The 22577-nt window shown below is 40.4% G+C and overlaps 1 protein-coding gene across 1 annotated transcript in view; it reads left to right on the top strand.

Moving 5' to 3' along the window:
* Nucleotides 1–201: 201 nt before the first annotated feature.
* Nucleotides 202–22577, top strand: part of LOC100927144 (sodium-dependent serotonin transporter-like) — a 33969-nt gene continuing 11593 nt past the window's right edge. Inside the window, exons 1-9 of the mRNA XM_023497207.2 lie at nt 202–415; nt 7972–8106; nt 8805–9024; nt 11323–11461; nt 12130–12264; nt 17677–17780; nt 19904–20031; nt 21763–21875; nt 21983–22114. Coding sequence (XP_023352975.1) covers nt 202–415; nt 7972–8106; nt 8805–9024; nt 11323–11461; nt 12130–12264; nt 17677–17780; nt 19904–20031; nt 21763–21875; nt 21983–22114 — 1320 coding nt within the window. The remainder of the gene's footprint in view (nt 416–7971; nt 8107–8804; nt 9025–11322; nt 11462–12129; nt 12265–17676; nt 17781–19903; nt 20032–21762; nt 21876–21982; nt 22115–22577) is intronic.

The raw sequence follows: 22577 nt of genomic DNA, 5'->3' as shown, positions 1-22577 counted from the left end.
CCCCTCTCCCAGAGACTCATCTCTCATTACTCAAATGAAGAGGTGGAGAAGAGTCCACCCTATGAATCCCTCTCCCTCTTAGAGTCTCTGCAGAAACCAAGAGAAAAGCTCTTTCCCCGATCTTTAACTTCTTTGGACTGGCTCTCGCAGTACTGGAGTTCTTGTGAGTCTCTCGGATGGTGGCTTTAAATTCGAGCCAGCATGGCAGAGGCAGACTCCCCACCTGGTGTGGACAGGCTTCCCCAGAGAAGTGTCCTGACGGACAGCAGCAGCTTTTGTCCCAGATTGGAATCCCCCACAGACTCTAGAGACAAATGGAACAAGAAAATGGATTTTCTCCTGTCAGTCATTGGATTTGCTGTTGACTTGGGCAATGTCTGGAGATTTCCTTATATCTGTTACCAGAATGGGGGCGGTAAGGAGAAAGGCTTTCTTTTTTCTTCTTTATTTATTCTAAAGGAAATTGAGTGCTTGTATTAACTTTGTAAATGTTAAAGCTGTTTTTCCCCATCACCACCCCTACTTTTGCCTTTTTACAGTTTAAAAACTATATATTTTTTTCTCCTAGGACAGGCAAAGGAAAACATTTATTACCTCCTGGGGTTTTCTTTGGCTTCTGGTTTAAAAACTCACCAATTTCTCTTCACTCTATACAGACAAAAAACGATGGATGTTTTTGTGGCAAGTATAGCAGACTGAAATGGAGTTGAGAAATCTGAATTCAGATCTTGGCTCTTCTACTTATTAGCAATGTGACCTTGGGAAAATCCCTTTGGGGTAGCTGTATGATTTTGGATTAGTCACTAAGAGGATTGGGTTAGAAGATTCCTAATTTCCTTCCCAGTTCTAAACACTACAAAATTATCTGGGAATTTTTCAAGGTACAAAAGAGTAAAAACCAAAATAAAAATGAAGAGAACAGCCATTTATCAAAAGCTTACTATGTAAGCCAGGCATTGTGCTGAAAGCTTTAGAAATATTCTTTCACATTGTGATATTGTTGATGATGTATTATCTTGGGGCAGCTAGATGGTGGAGTGGATGGGACACCAGCCCTGAAATCAGGAGGACCGGCTTCAAATCCAACCTCATACACTTACTACTTCTTAGCTGTGTGACCCTGGGCAATTCACTTAACCCAAATTGCCTCAGAGAAAAAAAGATAATATGTCATCTCGTTTGATCTGATCTCAAAACAAGTTAAAGATATTTTTTGTTCTTTACAAAAAGGTAAAAGTCAAGGTACAAATCAATCGCCCTCATGATTGTCAACTTCTTTCCTAAATTAAATATTTGCTGAATCCTTGTCAGAGAGTGATTTTAGTAAAGTATGAGTTTTCACTGGAAAAACATCCCGTTTAGCCTTACAAAGGTAAGAACGAATAGAGCCTCGTCTTTGAGAGCTGTCCATGGTACCAAAATTCCCCATGCCTCTGATAGAACACTACAAACAAGCTGAGAAAGAAGTTAGATAGTAATAGAATAGTTCAAAGGAGGAGAAAGAAAGGAGGAAGAGAGAGTGAAAGAGAAAGGTTTCCAACAATTTATCAACTGAATATTGATAATTGAGAAATGCTGAGTTTGTTTTCCTTTTAATCACAATTTAGTAGAATCATAACTTCAAAGCTCAAAGGGACTTAGAAGCTGTAGAACTGTATGATACTCATATCTTATAAGATATTTGGATAAGATGTTAAAAGTAGGAAGGATTCTGTAAGCGAGGAACTCACATCTAGAGACTAAGTCTCTAATGTTCCTCTGGCCCCAAATGAAAAATTCAAAACCTGAAAATTAGAATCTTATGGGTTGTTTTTCCCTTTTTTGACCAAGTAGGAACCTGCAGAGCAGAAAATAAAGACTTTTTCAAAGTCACAGAAGGAAGATCACAAGATTAAGAGCTAGAAAGAAGCATTAGGAATTATTTAGCCCAATCTTCCATTTGGAAGAGAAGGAAACAGGTCCAGAGATGGAGAAGTGATTTACCCACTGTTGCACAAATAAGATCAATAGATTTTAGAACTGAAAGGATCCTGAAAGGTCATCATAATAGTTGTTCAATAAATGTTTATTGACTGAATGACTGATTCCCTTATTTTAAAGAGAAAATCAGTCATTTCATAGAGATATGATGACTTCCCCAAAGTTACAAAGATATACCCAGAATTCAAATTCTCACCCTAGGACTTTCTTCACTGCCCCACACTTCCTACTGATTCTTCCTTACTAAACTACAGGTAACAAAATTGCTCCTCCTGGTTGGAATTGCAGATCTTGGCTCCATTTTTAGCAAAAACAGTAATCTGTCTTACCATTTGCTATAACTGCTATAACAGGGAGGCTGCAGCCAGTTCTCATGCTTCTTCCTTTTTGGTGGTGTCATTTGGGTCAGTGCCTGCTTCTCCTGAGGGGTTCTGTCCTGTACCTAGAGTGCCATGATTTGTAGATCAAATTTTAAAGCCCTCAGGCTATTTGTTACTTAATGGAAAGGAGAAGGATAGGCACATCATGATCATATATAGCTTTTGCTCTAAGTTAACATAAAATAACAAAGAACCGTATTTCTGGGGCTCTGTTTTGTCTCAGATAACACAGTCATTTGCACCAGAAAGTCAGTCTCTTTCTGGTCACACATCTGTTTTTGAGAATTCTTTTTTCCCCTGGCTCCTGGCCATAACAAAACCATTATAAAACAATTCACTGTGCACATTGAATCATTGTTATAGTCTCTCTTCCATGCAGTTTCAACCTTCACTCCTATGAAAGGCTTCTTCAAGCAAGGTGACAGAGCAGAAAAGACACTAACCTTGTAAGAGAGAGATCCCATGTTCAAATCCTAGCTCAAATCAGTTGCTGCTCCCTCACCCCCATCCTGTGACTTTGGATGAATCACATAATTTATCTTGGCTCCTTATTTATATAAATGAAGAAGCCTAAACTGCATGCTCCCTAATATCCTTTACTTAGTTAGGCCTAGGAAAATTTCATTTTAAAAATTGAGTAGACATATCAAATGCCTTGCTCAATGAAAAGAGAACCCCATTTCTGCATATCATCCTTTACTGTGGCTTAGCTGCTATTTTTATTTGTTAAGAAAATATGGAATTGTCAGCATCCCTTCTCCTTAAACCCCATGGAGTTGGAAGATTTGTCATCCTTCAATAACAACTGCAGCTTAAAAGGAAGAGAATCTTCCTTTTGAAGAAACTTATAAACAATAATCATCCAAAGAAACAAATAATGACATCCATACAAAATTAGAGGCAAAACCTTATATATGAGCCTTAGCATGTATAGAAGTCCAAAGCAAAAAATGATGTTTTTGTTCTTTTCCTTTTCTAGGTACTTCTGAAGTTCTATTGCCTTTCCCCTGACTACCTACCTTTCATCCTTTCTTTCTCTCTTTCTCCATTACTTTCTGTATTTCTTCCTCCCTCTTTTTTCTTTTTCTTGCTTGTCTACTTCCTTCCTTCTTCCCCTCCATTCTTCTCTCTCTCCTTCCTTCTCTCTCCTTTCTCCTTTCCTTTCCTGTTTCATTCTTTCTTTCCTTCTTCTCTCCTCTTCCTTCCTTTCTCTTTTTCTCTTTCTTTCTTCTTCTCTTTATTTCTCCCTCTTTTTTGCTTCCTTCCCCCTTTCCTTTCTTTCCTTCTTCCTTCTTTCCTTCCACTCTCCTTACCCTTTCTTTTTTATCTTCCCCTTATATTTCTTTTATTTCTCTCTCTTTTTCCCTCCCTCTTTTTTGCTTCTTTCCTTTCTTCCTTTCTTTTCTCTCTCTTTCCTTTCTTCCCTTCTTTTCTTTCTTTTTGCAGACATAGTCAATGCGCCTATAGCCCTGATTATGTTCATCATCTCACCACATTCATGGATTTCCTTGTTTTTTTCTAGGGAACATGTCTTCAAAGTTAACTGAGTTAATATCATATCCCCATTTTTTCTCCCTATTTATTTGTAATAGCAAATTGAGTCTAAAAAGCGCAAATGAATGAATCTGGTTTCTGGTTGCCATGTGAGAGAGTCTACTGTTCTTTCTTTTTGACAATGAGCTTTTGTGATTAGGAGAGGGAGAGTTATGGGAAAGAGAACAAAAAGAAACCTTGTCTGGCTGTAAGAAGTAATGCCTGACTCAGTACTGGGATAAAAGTATGACCTTAAGCTTTCCTTTATCTCCTTCTATTGACTTTGACTTTGATCCACTGATGATGCTAAATCTTCTAATCTTCCCACCAAGGGGTTATAATTCAGTATGATATAATGGAAAGACTGTTAGATATGAGGTCAGCGGAATGAGTTACTTAGATGAGCAGTGATCTAGACAGATTAATATGCTCCACCTAGAGAAAGCAAGACCCTTTTCTAAAACTTATTCTCTAAATGACCATAGACAAGTCTCTTTAAGGTCAGTTTTTTCATCTGTAAAATGGGAGTGGTAATACCTATAAATTCTCATCTCCCAGGGCTGTTATTGAATGCTAGACATTATTGTTAGCAATTTCATCTTCCTTTCTTTTCCTCATCCATCAGAATCTAGCCTTCAGTTTAAAAAAAGATATCAATCACTTATCTATATTTGTGTGGATGAAAACACTGGAGCCTAATTTGCTGTGTGACCTTAAGCAACAAAGTTCTCCCTCTTAATTTTAGCTTTCTCACCTGAAAACAGTCCCTACTGGTTTTAAATTCATTATCACAAAAGGTAACAAGGAGTAAAGGAATGATCATTGAATTTGGAATCAGAAGATCTGAATTTGAATCTATTAACTCTCCCATTGTTTTCCTGGCAAGACCTTGGGCAAATCACTTCTCTCTAATACATAATTTTCCTTCTATTTGGAATGAGGACACTGGAGTAGATTACCTTTAATGTGCCTTCCACTATAAACTCTATGATCCCTGTGTTCCTTCTTCAAGTGGTTTTATTACATCTAAAGTCTTGTCTTCAACAGGGAATGCAAAGTCCTAGCCCTTAAAGGAATCCTAAGCTCTGTTAAGCAAGAAGATACAACTTACTTTGTAAGGAAGACTGTGGAAGGGATTCTGGTTTGGGTATAGGTTGGTTTACAAATACAAATCTGACCATGTCATTGTCTTCCTCTAAAAACTACTGCCTTTAATGGAAAATAGAAACTGGTATTTATAGTCCTTCTTAGTTCTAGTCCATCTTTTCAAGCTTATTGTTCATGACTCCCTTTCACAAGTCTGATATTTTTGTCAAACTGGCTTAATTGTTGTTCCCTAAACTTGGTATTCCAACTCTCATGGCAACATTTTTTGCATGGACCTTTCCTCATGGCTAATACATACACATTCTGCCTCTTAGAATCACTAACTTCCTTCAAAGTTTAATTCACTCACCACTTCTTACAAGACACCTTTACTGACTTCCCCTAATTCTTACTGCTCATTCCCTGCTCAAACTGTCATATATGTATTTATCTACATATATATTTGACTTAATTCCCTATTTTTCAAATAGATCGTAAGCTTTTTGAAGTCAAGAGTTGTTTTGTTTTGTATTTTATCCCAAGCTCCTAGTCAAATATCTTGCATGCAGAAGGAGCTTAATAAGTGTGGTTTGGGCTCTATTGGGTAGGTTATTCAGTCAATAATCTATTAATGACTTACTCTACACCAGTCTCTTTGTTAAATGTTTAAGATACCAAGGAACGGAGGAAAGACACTTCCTTCCCTCAGGAGCTTACAGACTAATGGAGGGAAGTCAACATACAAAAGAGAGAGAAGGTACCCAGTGCTAAGACATGATGTAAGAGCACAGAGAAGTACTTCCAGGGACACCCAACAATATAAGGAAGGCATGGATGGGACCCAGGGACAGAGGGTCCTGAAAAGCTGTGAGTTCCGGGGCATATGTGATCTAACAAGATGAACAGTTTCCAAAGGCATCGAGGAAACTCCAGAGGGGTTCAGATGGGTGGTTGGCATCCAGTGAGCCTCCTAACCCTGAAATCCAGTCACTTTGTGATCAAAGTGATGAGAAGGCTAAAGATCATATAATACTGAAGTTAAAGGGACTGGTCGTATTTATCTTGGAGAAGAAAAGGCTAAGAGGGGCATGAGTGCAGTCTTCAAGTATTTGAAGGTTTGTCTAATAAAAAAAAATTCAATTTACTCCATTTGACTCCATAGGACAGGAGGAGCAATGGGAGGAAGTTGCAAAGAAGTTAATTTAGTCTGGATGTTGGCAAAACCTTTGTAACTGGGAGAGTCGATCAACTGAGAAACATTTTTGAAGTGCCTACTAAGTGCCAGGTACCATACTAAATGCTAAGAATACAAAAGGAGGCAAAACCTAGCCCTTGCCTTCAAAAAGCTCACACTCTAAGGTAGGATAAAATACCTTGGGAGATAATTCCCTTCCCAGAATGTCTTTAAACAAAACTTGATTGACAATTTGTTGGTGATTGAGGGAGGGCATATGCCACCTAGCTAGATCTTGACATCCCTTCCAGATCTTCACTCCTGTCATCTATGAGTTCTCACAACCTTTAAACTATATCCTGGAACTAGTTACATGCGCCAACCCTAGACTTCCTGACACTATCCCCACAATATTGCTGAGAAAACAATCACAAGGAAAGCAACAGATTATACAATGAACACCCTGGTACAATTATCAGTTAAGGGTGAATATCAGTTAAGGGTGAATAGTATACTAGATTGGTAGTCAGAATTCAAATCTCACATCAGATACTCTCTATGTGACCCTTGGTACTCTTATTTATGTCTCTAAGTCTCAGTTTCCCCATCTGTAAAATTAGGGTGTTGATAGCATCCATCTCACAGAGTTTTTTGAAGCTCAAATTAGATTTAGAGTGGGAATGGATTGTAGAGGTTATCTAGTATAATCCTCTGCATTCTATAGAGAAGGAAGCTGAGTCCATCTGGTCCAACACCCTCATTTTACAAGGAAGGACACCGAGAAATAAGAGTAAAAGATCAGATGAGATAACATGGATGATTTTATTACCAGATTGTTATGCATAATGTAGGTCAAGTGATCAAGGAGGGAAAGAGGAAAAGAAAGAAAGAAAGAAAGAAAGAAAGAAAGAAAGAAAGAAAGAAAGAAAGAAAGAAAGGAAGGAAGGAAGGAAGGAAGGAAGGAAGAAGGGAGGGAGAGAAGAAGACAAGGGAGAGATCCATGAGTGGGGGAAAGTTTAAGTAATAGCAATGCAATTTAAGGAGCAGAATTAAAGCAGAAGAATTAGCAGGGATAGGGGGAAACAAAATAAAATTAATGAAAGAGAAATGTAAATTATTTGGATAGCTGCCTTCAAAGTCAGGAAAGACGGTTTCAGGTTCGATCTCAGATCCATACTGCTGTGTCTCTCTGGGAAAGTAACTTGACCTCTCAGTTCCCCCAAGCAATTCTCTAGGTTTCAGATGCCAATTGGCATTAGTCAAGGGAGTTTCTTCTTTGGGAATTCATTAAACTGTTGAAACCACAAGTTGATACCAATTATTATTTAAGAAGATGTAACATGTCCCATGCATCACTAATAGAAATTACTGCTGCTATATTGAGTTTCCTCTGGATTTGTAAGAAATTGCCAGGCTGTGTGACCTCTGACATTTACTATCTTCCTCAGGCCTCAGCTTTCTTATCTCTAAGATCTCTATCTTTCTTATCTCTAAGGGCATAGAGGTCCTTTTCAGCTCTTTGGGTCTTTGATCCTAGGAATTTTTGGCTGTCTCTCTCAATGCCTACCCAATTACCAAGATACTTTTGAGATCTGAGATATTCATGGCACAATAACTATTTAATCAATAACAGGAGGGCTACAATTGCTGCTTTATCATCAAAGATCTGGTTAATAATGAATGTCAAGAAGATTTGGTCAAGGAAGCCATACCAGACTAGTAGAAAAGAAAAGAGAATGGGTGAATAGAGTGGGGGGGGGAGTTTACAAAGCTACAACTCCAAACACCCAACTCTTGTCCTTACCTCATCTCAACCAGGTGCCTTCCTCATCCCCTATGTACTGATGGCTGTGTTTGGGGGGATTCCCCTCTTCTACATGGAGTTGGCTCTGGGACAATACCATCACATGGGAGTCATCCCCATATGGAAGCACATCTGTCCTATTTTCAAAGGTGAGGACGTAAGAGCTGAGTGTTGGGTCCAGGAGTGGTGTCCCCAATCTGTCATGTAGGCTGAAAGGCATGACGTTTCAAAGGTAGCCTTTCTGACTTGGGAAATCTTTAAGAATAAATTAAACTGGGGCAGCTAGGTGCAATGGATAGAGCACTAGCCTTGAAGTCAGGAGGACCTGAGTCTCAGACACTTAACACTTCCTGGCTGTGTGACCCTGGGCAAAGAAAGAAAGAAAGAAAGAAAGAAAGAAAGAAAGAAAGAAAGAAAGAAAGGATTAAATTCATCAGATAATACTTTGGAAGGAAGTAAAAATGAGCTGGCCACTGCAGTGGTGCCCTATGAGGGACTCAGAATGAAGCAAAAAGAGAGGTTGGAAAGAGGAAGAAAAAGGAACTAAAAAGGAAAGACTGATGAACACCCAAAGAAAACTTTACCTGATGCTCAGTTTTACTGAGGAGTTGATTTAGGATGCTCTAGTGTATATAAGGCATTGTTATTAGAATAAAAAAATCTGGGTTTTATTCCTGGATTTACCCTCTCTGGGCCTCAGTTTCCTTATCTGTAATATGAGGTCCTCCTTAATTTTGCTGTTGTATCTCTATCCCCTAGCACAGTACCTTGGTCCCAAAAGTCAGACCCTTAATTGGTGCTTGCTTTCTTCTACTAAACCCTCTGAGGTTTCTCTTTCCTGGTGCAGGGATCGGGTATGCTGTCTGCATCATTGACCTCTATGTCGCCTTTTATTACAACACCATCATTGCTTGGGCCTTCTACTACTTCTACTCCTCGATGGGCACCTCGCTGCCCTGGATCCACTGCCACAATCCTTGGAACACCCCAAACTGTATCAACTACTTTGGTCACAGAAATGTCACCTGGAGCAACTTCTCTCACTCACCTGCTGAGGAGTTTTACATGTGAGTAGTGCTGGGAGCAGAGGCAAATAGGGATCCAGAGCAGGCAGTGGGGTGTGGAGAAGCTGAGGGAAACAAGGATGGAATGGAAGAATCCAAGATGTTTGAAAGCTCTTCCTCTCTAAACTCCCCAGTAGGGTTGGGGAACACTACTCAGTAGATCACAAATGGGCTCCCCTCTCTGGAGATCTTCAATGCTTGTTATAGCACGCATTCTTTTTGTGTATAGATTGGATTAGACGGCATCTGAGCTAGTTGCAGAGAGCTAGGTTTAGGTCAGATGTCAAAAACTTCCAGGCAATCAAAACTATTCCAAAATGGAATAAATTGACTTTGAAGATACTAAGTACCACCTCACTAGAGAGTTTCTACTATCTAATGAATTGTCAAGTAAAAAAAAAATTACACGTCTTCTGCTTGGTTCTAAAAGGGAGAAGTAGGAGCCATGGGGAGAAGTGGTAAAAAAAATTAGATTTAATTTTAGAAATTTAGAAAAAATTAGAATTTAATTCTGATATCAGAAAATTCTCACAGAGGTGGTGGTCCCCTTCACTTGAAGACTTCAAGAGATAGGATAACCTCTTTTTTTCAATGTTGCAGTTATTTTTTTTTCTCAGTACATTTTTTCAGTACAATAGATACTCAATCAACAAACCCCCAAAGAAATTCCTTTACAGAGTATGACAATATTCTAATGGGTCTATGAAGGTATTCCTCTTATGATACAAATCATAATGCTTCCATACCTGCTTATCCCAAATGATCCACATTATGCTTTTCCATAAATTGGCTGCTCCATTTAAAAAAAAAAGCTGTTATTTTTTCATTATTATCAGAAAAGAGGGAAGAATCCTTTGGCCAACTGGAACTAAATGCTGAGAACCAAAACAGACCATACTTTGTTACATCTCAGTGTTCTTTATTTGGCATCATTTTAAACATCTTGCCATGCTTCCTTGAATTATTCACATCCTTTTACCTTCACAGATCAAAATTGATCAGTTGTTCCAAAATTGTTGGGTACACATTTTGTTCCTAGATTTTTATTATCATAAATAACATGTCTATTGGCATTTTTGTATATATGCACTTTTTGGTGCTGTCAATAACCTGGAAGTATATGAAATCAAAAATTCTAAACTGGAAAGGATCTTAGAGTTCATCTATTCCATCATTCTCACTTTACAAATGAGGAAATGGAAACTCAAAGAGATTCAGTTACCCATACAATGTCACACAAGGAATAAAGTGGAAGAGCTAGGATTCAAATCTAGATCCTTTGACTCCAAATCCAGTGATCTTTTCTTTGTACTACATTATTCCATATTATGGAAGCTCTAGGACAATGAGAATGAAGAATATAATTATTCTTGCATCAATCTATATTCTAAAAGTGGAATGAGCTGCCTCGGAAATCAAAGGGTTGCTCCTCCCTTATTCTTAAAGCAATGGCTGGATAATCATTTTTTGGGTGGTGTATAAAGGACCTGTGTTCAGGGATAGGTTGGACTAGATAGCTTTTGAAGTCCTGTGATTCTCTGACATTCTGTGACTCTATGATTTGATTTCTCATCCTGGCTTTCACCAGCTTAGTGACTGTGGATAATCACCCTAGATCTCTTTTCTCATCTGGAAAATGAGGGAATTAGACGATATAGCATAGTGAAAGAGTTTTAGAATCAGGAAGAACTCTGAAAATTACTATGTGAACTCTTGACAAATCATTTCACCACCCTGAGTTAAGTTCCTTCCTTTGTAAAAATGAAAAGTTTGGACTAAAGAGCCCCAAGTTTCCTTCCAGATCTAGTTAGATCTATGACAGTAGAATCCTGTAGTCTCTTGATGTCTGTTTTTTCATCTGACAAAAAGAAAGAATTCCTGCTTGGGTTACCTCAATAGACTGTAATTAAAGATCAGAAGAGACTGAGTTAAATGAAGAAGTATAAAGCACTTTTTGAAAAATCCCAAACCCTTCAAAGTACTAATTACTTAGTGAATTTTACGGTCAGGGGCTCTAATGCCCCAGGATGATGTCAAACCTCCTACAAAGCTTGTTCTATGCAGAGGATTCAAGGTGTAACCAACAAAATACAGCCAAGACTGGAGTCAGAATACCAAGGATCTGTCCTTGGTTCTGATATCGATACTAGTCCCTCCATATGATTTTAGTCAGGGATTTTCCTTGTTCGTCTTTATCATTCCTTAACCTTGGTGCTTAACGTTCTTTTACTGTCTGGGAGAGGGGTACTCAAGTGCTGGGGCTCAAAGAGTGATTTAGCATCTCAGGTGATTCCTCAACAGGCGAAGGGTCTTGGAGATTCAGAAGTCAGGTGGCCTGCAAGATCCAGGAGGCATCCGATGGCAGCTTCTGCTGTGTCTCTTCCTCATCTTCACAACTGTCTACTTCAGCCTATGGAAAGGAGTGAAGACTTCTGGGAAGGTAGCTGAACCCACTCACACCCTGATCAGGCTCCCCCAGAGCTACTGTTAATCCTCCCACACCAAATTAAAACCCTGGATAAAGGAAGGTGAAAATAAGAATGGGACAAGAGTAAGAGATATTTATAAAACATTTAAAAACCTCCTTATTCCATTGGGTTCCATAAGGTTAGTGAAGGGGCATTATTGGAATAACGATAGAATAAGAAGTGTGTCTGAGGCCAGGTTTGAACTCACTTCTTGCTGTTTCCTGGCCTGGCATCACTCCATTGCACCATTTAACTGTCCAGTCTTGGACACTTACTAGCTATCATACTTAACCACTGTCTGACTCAATTTACCCAACTGTAAAATGAAGGGGTTGAACCAGAATGCAACCGATTCTGAGATTCTTTTAGTGGTAATAGAGATTTTCTCTTGTAATATTTACATTTCACTCCTTACAGTGGACTAAAAGGATTTATTCCACAGAAGAAATTTTAGGTATTGCCTCATCCTCTGGGGCAGTCTCTGACAATACCTTTTGTGCTTTTGTATCAAGTTGGCTCTGGACTCTTTAGGAGAGTAAAGCTCCCTTCATATGATACTTCCTGCCATGTTCCTCACTTCTTCCACCATTGTGTATATTGGTCCACTTCTGGCTTCCTGATCTTATCCTTTCCTTCCTAGGTAGTGTGGCTCACTGCCACCTTCCCTTACCTGGTGCTTTTCATCCTCCTGATCCGAGGAGCCACCTTACCTGGAGCCTGGAGAGGAATCGTCTTCTACCTCCAGCCCAACTGGGAGAAACTTCTGAGCATATCAGTAAGCTAATAAGTCTTTTTTCTGGATACTCCAGACTTTTTCAGGGTCCACAGCCCTGTGATTCAGGGGATCAGGAATAATAATACCAAGTCCTGCTCAGAGGACTTAGATTCAAATCCTGCTTGAATACTTATTCCTTAGGTGATGTTGGGCAAATCACTTAACATCTCTAGAATTTCATTTCTTCATCTGTAAAATGCGGGAAGCAGTTGGTCAGACTTGGTCACTCTGACTCCAAATGATGGCTCCCATACTAGATGTCTCATTATGACATTGAGGTCACTCTGGGGTGTCAAAGGCTATTCCAGCAGAGCCCTGGGCAAATCGCCCATCATTTCATTGCCCCAGCTAACTCCAAATTCATGTCTTATGAGGATCAGTTGAAACAACTGGGATGTTTAGCCTGCAAAGAGAAAACTCAGGTGGTATGATAGCTGCTGTTCAGTATCTGAAGGGCTATCATGTGGAGAAATCCAACTGCCCTGTTTTATAGATAAAGAAACTGAGACCTAGGGAGGCTGTGTAAATGATTTCCCCAAATAGATCTTAAGTGTCAGGAGCAGAATTTGAACTCAGGTCTTTGAGACTCCAAGCTCTGCATTCTATTAGGCTATGATATACCTCCTGAAAAAAATAAGCCCTTTCAATATTGAGTTGTAGAGGGCCACAGATAGTGGGGGAACTCTGGGTAAGGTATACTTGGAGCAAGGATACTTACAGCAGGGTGTTTACTCAGTGTGATTGATGAGATAATAGTTCTCTAGTTCACATATACTTAGTGTGATGTAATGATGTAACCAGACTGAGGTATTTAAGAACTGAGAAAACTGGAGACGAGAGCTCAAGCTCGATCTCAGACTCAGACACAGACACAGAGGAGACACAGATGAGGACTCAGACACAGAAAATGGAGACAGAAACAGAGATGCTCCTGGTGGCTCTCCTGCCTTCATCACTCCTCCACTTAAGATCAAGGCTCGATCAGAGATCCTCTAGAGAGCTAGAAAGGACATTACATTGAGTAACTTTCTATCTCACATATAGTAAATAAATATCTGGGGTGGGATTCAAAGCTAGATCTTCCAAGGACAGCCAGTGCTCTGTCCATGCTTCCTCTCAGAAGGGATCCCAAGGCCATATGATTATAATACCAATGCAAAGGGAGCAGGATATTCAAAATGGTGTCAAACTCAAGTAAATACAAGATCTCTACAGGCTTCAAATTGACTTAGAAAACTACAAATTAATATTTCTATATTGTATTTTGTTTTTATTTATTTTGTTAAACATTTCCCAGTTACATTTTAATCTGACCTAGGCTGTACTCAAGAGTTTTGCAGGCCACCTGTGGCCAAGAGTATGATACCTCTGGAGAGAAAACATGACGCTGATCTCAGAGTCAGGAAACCTTGAATTCAAATCTGATCTCCAACACTTCTAGTCAAGGGATCTTAGGTCACTTCCACCCACACTAGCTAATTTCCTACTATTTTTCTAGTAATGACATAAGTTTTCATCTGCTCTGATAGAGAGCAGTACCACACTGGGAGTTCCCTAGGTTGACCAAATCACAGACCCTCCAGGTAGTTGAGTACTATGCCCATGACCAGAATTACAACGGGTTGGGCTATAGAGGTAAGAGTAGAAAGATACAAATATTGGTGCATGAGTACAGTCTCCTGCCCCAAGGAGTTTACAATGGGACAACTGCTCCTTCCTCAACATGAACCTTCTCAATACTAGTTTCAGAAAAGTTCACATGGAAATGACTTGGGTAACTTCAGGTGTCTGGGACAGCCTAAGGCTCAACTGCTTGAAGTCTAGAGTTTGGGGATGTGTCATAGTAATTGGGCAGCAAGCTCAGGCTGGACAGTGGAACACCAGTATTTTTTTTTTTTTGCTGGACAATTAAGGTTAAGTGACTTACCCAGGGTCACACAGCTTGGCAGAGTTAAGTGTCTGAGACCAGATTTGAACTCAGGTCCTCCTGACTTCAGGGCTGGTACTCTACCCACTGAACCACCTAACTGCCTCAATGCCAGCATATTTTTGAAAAACCCACAGATGGGGAGTTCTGGGGCTGTAGTATATAAAGAAGCCAATACAAGGTGACTAAGAGAGCTAACCAAAACTCCATGAAGGAGGGAGCATTCAAAATGAGCCATGAAGGAAGGTAAAGTTTTGTAGAATACTGTCCAGACATGGGGGGTGAGGAGAGAAGAAGTCAGCTTACACAAGGGGAGACAGAAGCTAGGAGACTATAGGAAAACGCAAGGAACAGGAGATGGTTCTTTCCTGAAAGCAAAGGACTCTCTGACCTCCAGAGATCATGTCCAGCTGAGTGATCCCTGGTGACAGTCTCTGAAGGCTCCCTGGGGATCTCTTTCCCTCCTCTAACATTTGCTCTCCTAAGTCTGCTTCTCTGCCAGCTGTCACTTGCTCTAATAGGTACCTCTAGCTTACGGGGGTTTCTCCTGAGAAGATCAGAGAGACCTAAGTACTAAGCTCATTATTCCTTCAGAAAAAAAAGAACAGGCTTACAATTCTGGCCTTTAGAAATGCAAATAGAAAACTGAACTGCACATCTCATTTACCAGGCTAGGCTTTATGTCTGCCAGGGGTCCTGCCCCTTTTCTCTGAAGCCCATTGACAATGGCCTTGCTGTCTGTAATTACATGGGACTGCGTTAGAGAATTTTCATTAAAATGAATCAGCCAGATATCAGTTCTAATTAAAACTTTCAATAGCCAACATCACAGAGAATTCATTCGACCATATGTGTCCCTCCTCAAGTCTTTCAACAAGCTGAGGGTCTCTTTGTATGCAGGCCCCAAGAGAAAGCGACCCAAGCCCTGGATCGCTCAGCTCTGATCTGCCTGGATAATTCATAGAAGTGCCTGGATGGAATATGTAAGCTGTTAGAGGATGGAGAGAAGTGGGAACCAAAAGGAAGAAGCAGGAAGCAAAGGCGGTGAAATTTAGGAAGTTGAAGAAAAGCATTAGCGCTGTGAGAAAATCTAGAATGGATGCTACTCACAAGATATGGAAAACATCAAAGGGAGGCTTCCAGGGCATTGACTGAGTAGGTGGGATCTATGGAGGAGATTTGTAGAAGGACTTAGATGAGAATCTTCAGAGGAAAAGGTGTGGATGGACAGTGGATAGGTTATCCACACCATTGACATCATGGAGCATGTTGAAGAAGGACCAGTATGGCATCCCAACTGAGATGCAGAGAACTAGAATAAATCTTAAGCTGGAAGAGGTTGGGGTGCAATAAGATCATGGCAGTGGGAGTCGGGAGACTAGGTTCAAAACTCAATCCTGTCATTAACTATTAACCATTTCCTCTCTCTGGATCTTGGTTTCCTTCCTTCCTTTAAAATGAGATGTTTCCAAAAAAATTAGATATTTCTGTTTTTTTTTTTTGGGGGGGGGCTTTTTTGCTGAAGTAATTGGGGTTAAGTGACTTGCCCAGGGTCACACAGCTAGGAAGTGTTAAGTTTCTGAGATCACATTTGAACTCAAGTCCTCCTGACTTCAGAACTAGTGCTCTATCCACTGCGCCCCCTAGCTGCACCCAAATGAGATGTTTCCAAAGAACATGACCAGGACAGTGAGTGGCCTGAAGACAATATCCTAGAAGATTTGGGGAAAGGAACTGGGAATGCTTAACCTGGAGCATCTACCATTGTATCTATAACATGCCTAGCACTGAAGATAGAAGAGCAAAGAAATAAAACAATCCCAGTGAGTAACAATTTCTGGTCTAATAAGAGTTCCTGGCCCAGGCATATAATACAAAGCAATCGAGTGATAAGCATTTATCAGGTGTTTCAAAGGCCAAAGCCAAATAGTTCCTCCTCTCCAGAAACTTATGCTCTCCTAGTGACCCCTGAGTCCCTTCCCATTCTGAAATCTTTTGTGAAGCTCTTCATAGAGCAGAGCAGGGGCTAGCTTCCCTAAAATGCCAACCACAAAAAGATGAGACTTCCCTCTTCATGTCTTTCCACTTAGGTGACAGCAATTGATAGATAGATGAAGGATAGTTACAACATTTAGACAGATGAGTAGATAGATGGATAGATAGATGATGGATGGATAGATGGATAGGTGGATGGATAGATAGATGATTGATAGATAAATAGATAGATAGATGAGAGAGAGAGAGAGAGAGAGAGAGAGAGAGAGAGAGAGAGAGAGAGAGAGAGAGAGATGGAAAGATAATAGATAGATTATAGCAGACAGAAATTTCCTACAACTGTTAGCCTTGCTCCTTTGGGGCTAATCAGAACAAATCTACTCTCTCTTTCACATAATAGCTTTCTAGCTACTTGACATCTTTCCTGTACCTTTCTAAGAAATACAAGGATAATAATAGAGAGACCTGAATCCAGGTATTGGTTCAGTCCCTAACTGGCCAGGGGGTCTAGGCAAGATAACAGATTTACTAGAATGAAAAGGCTCCAGTATCAGAAGTCACATGACAAATGACACTGAATCCTGGCTTTGCCATTTACTATCTGTTTATCCTTGGACAGAGACCTTTCAGGACCTGAACAGATAGAACATATTTCCCTTATGACCTGATGATAACAGCTCATTTTGAGAGTTACTTTTAGCTGCTTTCACAGTTTGAAAAGCAATCCTGTAGAAGAAGGATTATGCTTGTTTTGTTTGGCCCCAGAGGAGAGAAGCAGATTTAAGCTGCAGAGAGTCTGATTTTAAGCTTGATGTCAGCAGAAACTTCCCAATAGGAAAGTCCAAGGTAAAAGGAACTGCTTCTAGAGGCAACAGCTTCCTTCTCATGGAGCGAGAGGCTGGATGCTCACTTGTTGAGCATGTTGGAGAGAGGATTCTTGTTTGGGTGCTAGTTGGACAATGAGACCTCTGTGGTCCTTCCTAACTCTGAGATTTTGTGGTTCAATTGAATTCTCTCCAATTCAATAATCAGTGAGCATCTATCATGTGCTAAAGACTGTCCTAGGCACAGGGAATACAAAAATTAATGTGAAATCATTCCTCCTCTTAAAGACTTTACATTCTACTGAAAGACACAACATCCTCTTAAATCAATAAGGAATTAATTATTAAATACTTGCTATAGGATAGACTCCATGCTAAACAGTGGTGCTACAAAGACATTTTTAAGAGCCCCTAGCTTCAATGAGCTTATTTTCTATTGGATGAAATGATAAATTTATTTAAATAAACTTGTAAACCCAAGAATTCAAGAACAACTAATTAGCTGCAAAAAGCTCAGTGACATTGATCAGTGGGGATGAATGGGCAGTTCTGAGCCTGGAAGGAGGGAACTCTCCAAATGCTGATTGCCCTTCCCATCATTCCAAGCGCCACCTCAAACCCATATTCACATACATTACATACAAACCCCATTATTTGTCTCAACAGGTCTGGGTCGATGCTGCAGCTCAGATTTTTTTCTCTCTGGGCCCTGGATTTGGAGTCTTGCTCGCCCTGTCCAGTTACAACCAGATTAACAACAACTGTTTCAAGTGAGGATGCAAAGCAAGGTCGATGTGACTGAATTTGTACAAGGTTCAGAGAGCCAGAGACTAAAGTGAGTGATGAGGTAAAAAAAAAAAAAAAAAAAAAAAAAAAGGTCTTTAAGTGCTGGGTTTGGAGTTCAAATTCTACCCAAGATTCAGAGCATCTTTGTGACTGTGGATAAGTCACTTCCATCTCTCCTTCATTCATTCATTTCAAGACGTATTTTAGGTTTTGTATTTTCAATTCCTAGAACAGTGCTTGACAAAAATGAAAATGTCCTTGCCCTCAAAGAGATTATGTTCTGTGGTGAGGAAACAATATGTACACAGATAAGCAAATACAAAATATATTACATATGTGTATACATATACTGTGCTAGAGGGGAAAAAAGATGCTTTGTGAACTTTAAAGTACTAAATCAGCAATCATCAAAACAAATATAAGTAGGGGCAGCTAGGTGGTGCAGTGGATAGAGCACCAGCCCAGAAGTCAGGAGGACTGGAGTTCAAATCTGGCTTTAGGCACTTAGCTGTATGACCCTGGGCAAGTCACTTAACCCCAATTGCCTCAGCCAAAAAAAAACAAATATAAATTGTGAAAGGCCGTCAGTCAATAATCGTTCATTAAGTACTTGCCAGACATTGTACTAAATGGTAATAATACAAACAAAGAAAAACATGGTGTCTGGCCTCAAAAAACTCCAATGTAATGGAGAAGTATAAATAATCATGTCCACAATTATTCATTACTTGTCATTTATCATATTTGCCATTTACTACCTGTTTAAAGAAAAAAATATAGTGTAACTTAGAAGGTAACATCAAAGGGCAGGTACTTGAAGGGCAGGGCCAGAAGGGGAATAATCAGGAAAGAATTCCTGCAACAGGTGGAGTTTTCAGTCTTGAAGGAACCCAGGAAAGTCAGGAAGCAGAAGTGAAGGGGGAGGGCATTTTAGGTATTAGTCATAGCTATACTTATTCACTCTATCTCAGAAGACTAGAAGAAGGATCAGGTGACATTGTGGGTATGAAAATGTTCTGGATTTAGCTAGATGGCACAGTGGATAGAGCACCAGCCCTGTTCAAGAACAACTAATTTGCTGCAAAAAGCTCAGTGACATTGATCAGTGGGGATGAATTGGCAGTTCTGAGTCTCCTGAAGTCAGGAGTTCAAATCCACTGTGTGACTGTGGGCAAGTCACATAACCAAGGAAGATAAGAGAGAGACTGTCATATGTGAGGGTTACCATGTGTAAAGTTAACCAGCATAGCTAGATTATAGAGGTAAAAGAAGAATGGAGAGGTAGGAAGAGGCCCGATTATTACATGATGACAATGTCCCACAGGACATTTTATACTCGATCTTGTAGGTAATAGGGAGTCACTAGAGTTTATTGAGCAGCAAATGATCTGCACGTTAGGAATTTTCCTTTGGTAGCTTGGTGAAGGTTGGATTCGAGTAGGCAGGAAGCCAACCAGCAAGCTACTAGAGAGTCAAGATTTAAGCCGACCACCAGGGTGTGAGTGGAGAGAATGGGAGAATCCAACAGGCAAACCAATTAGGTTATTGCAATAATCCAGGTAGAAGGTGATAAGAACTTGGACTAAAACTGTTGTGGCCTTGAGGATATCCATATGCCAGAGATGTTATGGAGGCCGAATGGGTAAGATTCAGCAAGTGATTAAATGGAAAGGATTAAGGCCAGTGATGTTCCGAAGGCAGAATGGACAAGACTCAGCGATTAATTAAGTAGAGAGGTTTAAGGGGAAGGAGGGATTCTAAGGCTGAGAATTCTGGGGACTAGGAAGATGAGGATACTCTAGACAGAAAGAGGCAAATTTAAATGAAGGGCAGTTTAGAGGAGAAGATAATTTCTACTTTGAATTCAATGAGTATAAGATGTCAACCTGGCATCCCAATGGAGATGCCCCATTGACCATTGCAGAGAGATCTGCAGAGAGATGATCATTGAACTCTTGGGCGCTCATGAGGTGATCAAGAGCGAACACATCACTTCTGTCTTCCTTTCTCTGTCATCCGCTGTGACCTTCAGCCTATAGCTTCTGAAGGCTGCCATTCTGCCCTCCTTCCTAACCCCCAAGCTACACTCAGGCTTTCTGACTTGCAGGGATGCCCTCGTCACCAGCATGGTGAACTGCTTGACCAGTTTCCTTTCTGGGTTTGTCATCTTCACTGTCCTGGGCTACATGGCTGAGATGAGGAACATCGAGGTAGAAGAAGTAGCAAAGGACAGAGGTCTGTATCTCTTTTATCTGAATTCACCCTCCCTCAGTCCGGGGTTCAAGAATTTCACTGGCTGAATAAAGGAAGCAACAAACCATTTCCATTTTTTCCTGTTTTATTATTAAAAAGACTTTGGCTTGAAGTTATGAGACAGGTTCAAATCCTGGCCCTGCCACTTACGAGCTACATGACTTCGGACACACTGATTAACCTCTCTGGCCCTAAGTTTCCTCATCAGTAAATGAAAATAATACTTGTGGCCACCTCCGTAACAAAGTCATTTCAAGAAACATGCTCTGTAAACCTTAAATAGTTATGAATTGAGATTATTTTTTCACCGCTGAGGTGGACTTGGCAAAGCAATTTGCCCACATAATATGGTTGGAAGAGCATCGAAAGCTCCCCTACTTCTGAAATAGGTCTCCCCTATCCCTACCACAGAGCCTGAAATTTTTACTTGGAGTCCCCCCTTCAGATAAAGCCCTCAGAGAGTGTGGAAATATATTATTTGTCAAAAGAAATGTTGACCCATTGAAACTTTATTACAGATTACTTCACTATGTGTTTGATTTGGGGGAGTTTGTTTTGGGAGTGTGTTCGATTTTTTGTGACCATGACTTTTTAAGGTCACATAGAAATGCCTCCTTCAAAGTGGATAGGGAATGTATAGTCTTGGAGAGTCGCCTGGGACACTGACTCATGCAAAGTCACACAGGTAATACAACAGAGTCGATCTAAACTCAGGTGTTAGGCCTCTAGCCAAAACATCAAGGCTGTTATAGGGGTAAAGATAGTGGATAAGAAGTCAAGCTCAGGTCCTTGAATCCCACCTCAAACACTTACCAGCTATGTGACATAGATTGGTATCTAGTCTTTCTGTGAATAATTTCCTTAACTGTAGAATGAGAGGATCAGACCATATGGCTTCTGAGTTTCCAGTCAGCTCTGGCTTTTTGATCCTAAGATCCTGTCAGAGTCTCAATTTTTTGTCTCCAAAAAAAGAGCAATGATAATACATGTTCACCCTATCTCAAGGGACATTGTGTGTATGAAAATGTTCTGCTAACTGGCATAGTAGATAGCGCACCAGTCCTAAAGTCAGGAGCTCAAATCTGTTGTGTGACTATGGGCAAGTCACATGACCTTGAAAGAAAAAAAGAGAGAGAGAGAGAGAGAGAGAGAGAGAGAGAGAGAGAGAGAAAGGAAGAAAGAGAAAGGAAGGAAGGAAGGAGAGATTAAGGGAGGAAGGAGGGAAAGAAGGAGGGAAAGAAGGAAGGGAGGAAGGGAGGAAGGGAGGAAGGGAGGAAGGGAGGAAGGAAGGAAGGAAGGAAGGAAGAGAAGGAAGGAAGGAAGGAAGGAAGGAAGGAAGGAAGGAAGGAAGGAAGGAAGGAAAGAAGGAAGGAAGGAAGGAAATGTTTTGGGAAAACCTACAAAATACTTAAAAAGTAATATGGGAATCCCAGTTTCTTGGCGGGCAGTAGGAAAACAAAGAGAGACTCATATCCAGGTCTGGTTTCCTCCCAGATATGTGCCCCAGAGCTCTCTCTGAGTCTCACTCTAAAGCTTTCTTATCACCCATTGAAGAAGAGTTTTGTTCCCTAGAAATGGTTCCAGAAGCCACTGAACTCAAATAGAGTTTATATATATATATATATATATATATATATATATATATATATATATATTTCCAAATAGGAAAAATAAGAAAGAAAACAAACATTGTCCTTCTCTTACTTTTCACAGGTCCCAGCCTTCTCTTCATCACTTACCCCGAAGCCATTGCCAACATGGTGGGATCCACATTCTTCTCCATTGTATTTTTCCTTATGATGATCACCTTGGGACTAGACAGCACTGTGAGTGGTTTTGCCTGGCTTTGATATGGGAGAGTAGAACCTTGAAAGGGTGTCTCATGCACTCCTCTGCCTTCAAGGAAAAATAAACTAGATGGTTCTCTATGCAGTTTGGGGTCCTGGAGGCCATCATCACAGCTCTGATAGATGAATATCCTCGGACCCTCACCCAAAGGAGGGAGCTCTTGGTCTTGGGCCTGGTGGCCGTCTGCTTTCTGGGTTCACTCACCACGCTGACCCAAGTGAGTATGGCACGAGTGGGGCGAGTGATACACCTGGGCGCTGTGGCAAGGAAAAAATAGGTTCACACAAACTTGAGGATGTTCAGGTTATACTAGGGCTTCTGTTTCTTGCCCTAGTGTTCCCCACCTTTGGGGAGGCAGGTAACCTAATGGATAGAGGGCTAAGTGCTAGATTTGGATTCAGTAAGCCTCTCACACTTAGGAGCTAGATGGTTCTGTACAAGTTACTTCTCTGGGCCTCAGTTTCTCCATCTGTAATGTCTGGTTAAAAATATTTGGCTATAGGACTTAGCTCCAAAGACTTTTTCAAGACATAAATGAGATAATGGACAAACTCTTTTTACAATTGTCAAAGCATTCTATAAATGCTAGTTCTAATCCAAAAAATAGTGAGATGTGACCTTTGAGAAATCCCCTTAAATGGGATATTCTCCTTTCTTATATTGCCAGTCTAGTCCAGGGC

The sequence above is a fragment of the Sarcophilus harrisii genome, chromosome 1 (genome assembly GCF_902635505.1).
Source record: "Sarcophilus harrisii chromosome 1, mSarHar1.11, whole genome shotgun sequence".
NCBI lineage: Eukaryota > Metazoa > Chordata > Mammalia > Dasyuromorphia > Dasyuridae > Sarcophilus > Sarcophilus harrisii.
The sequence above is the reverse complement of the archived record's forward strand: the minus strand, read 5'-3'. Positions and strand labels throughout refer to the sequence as shown.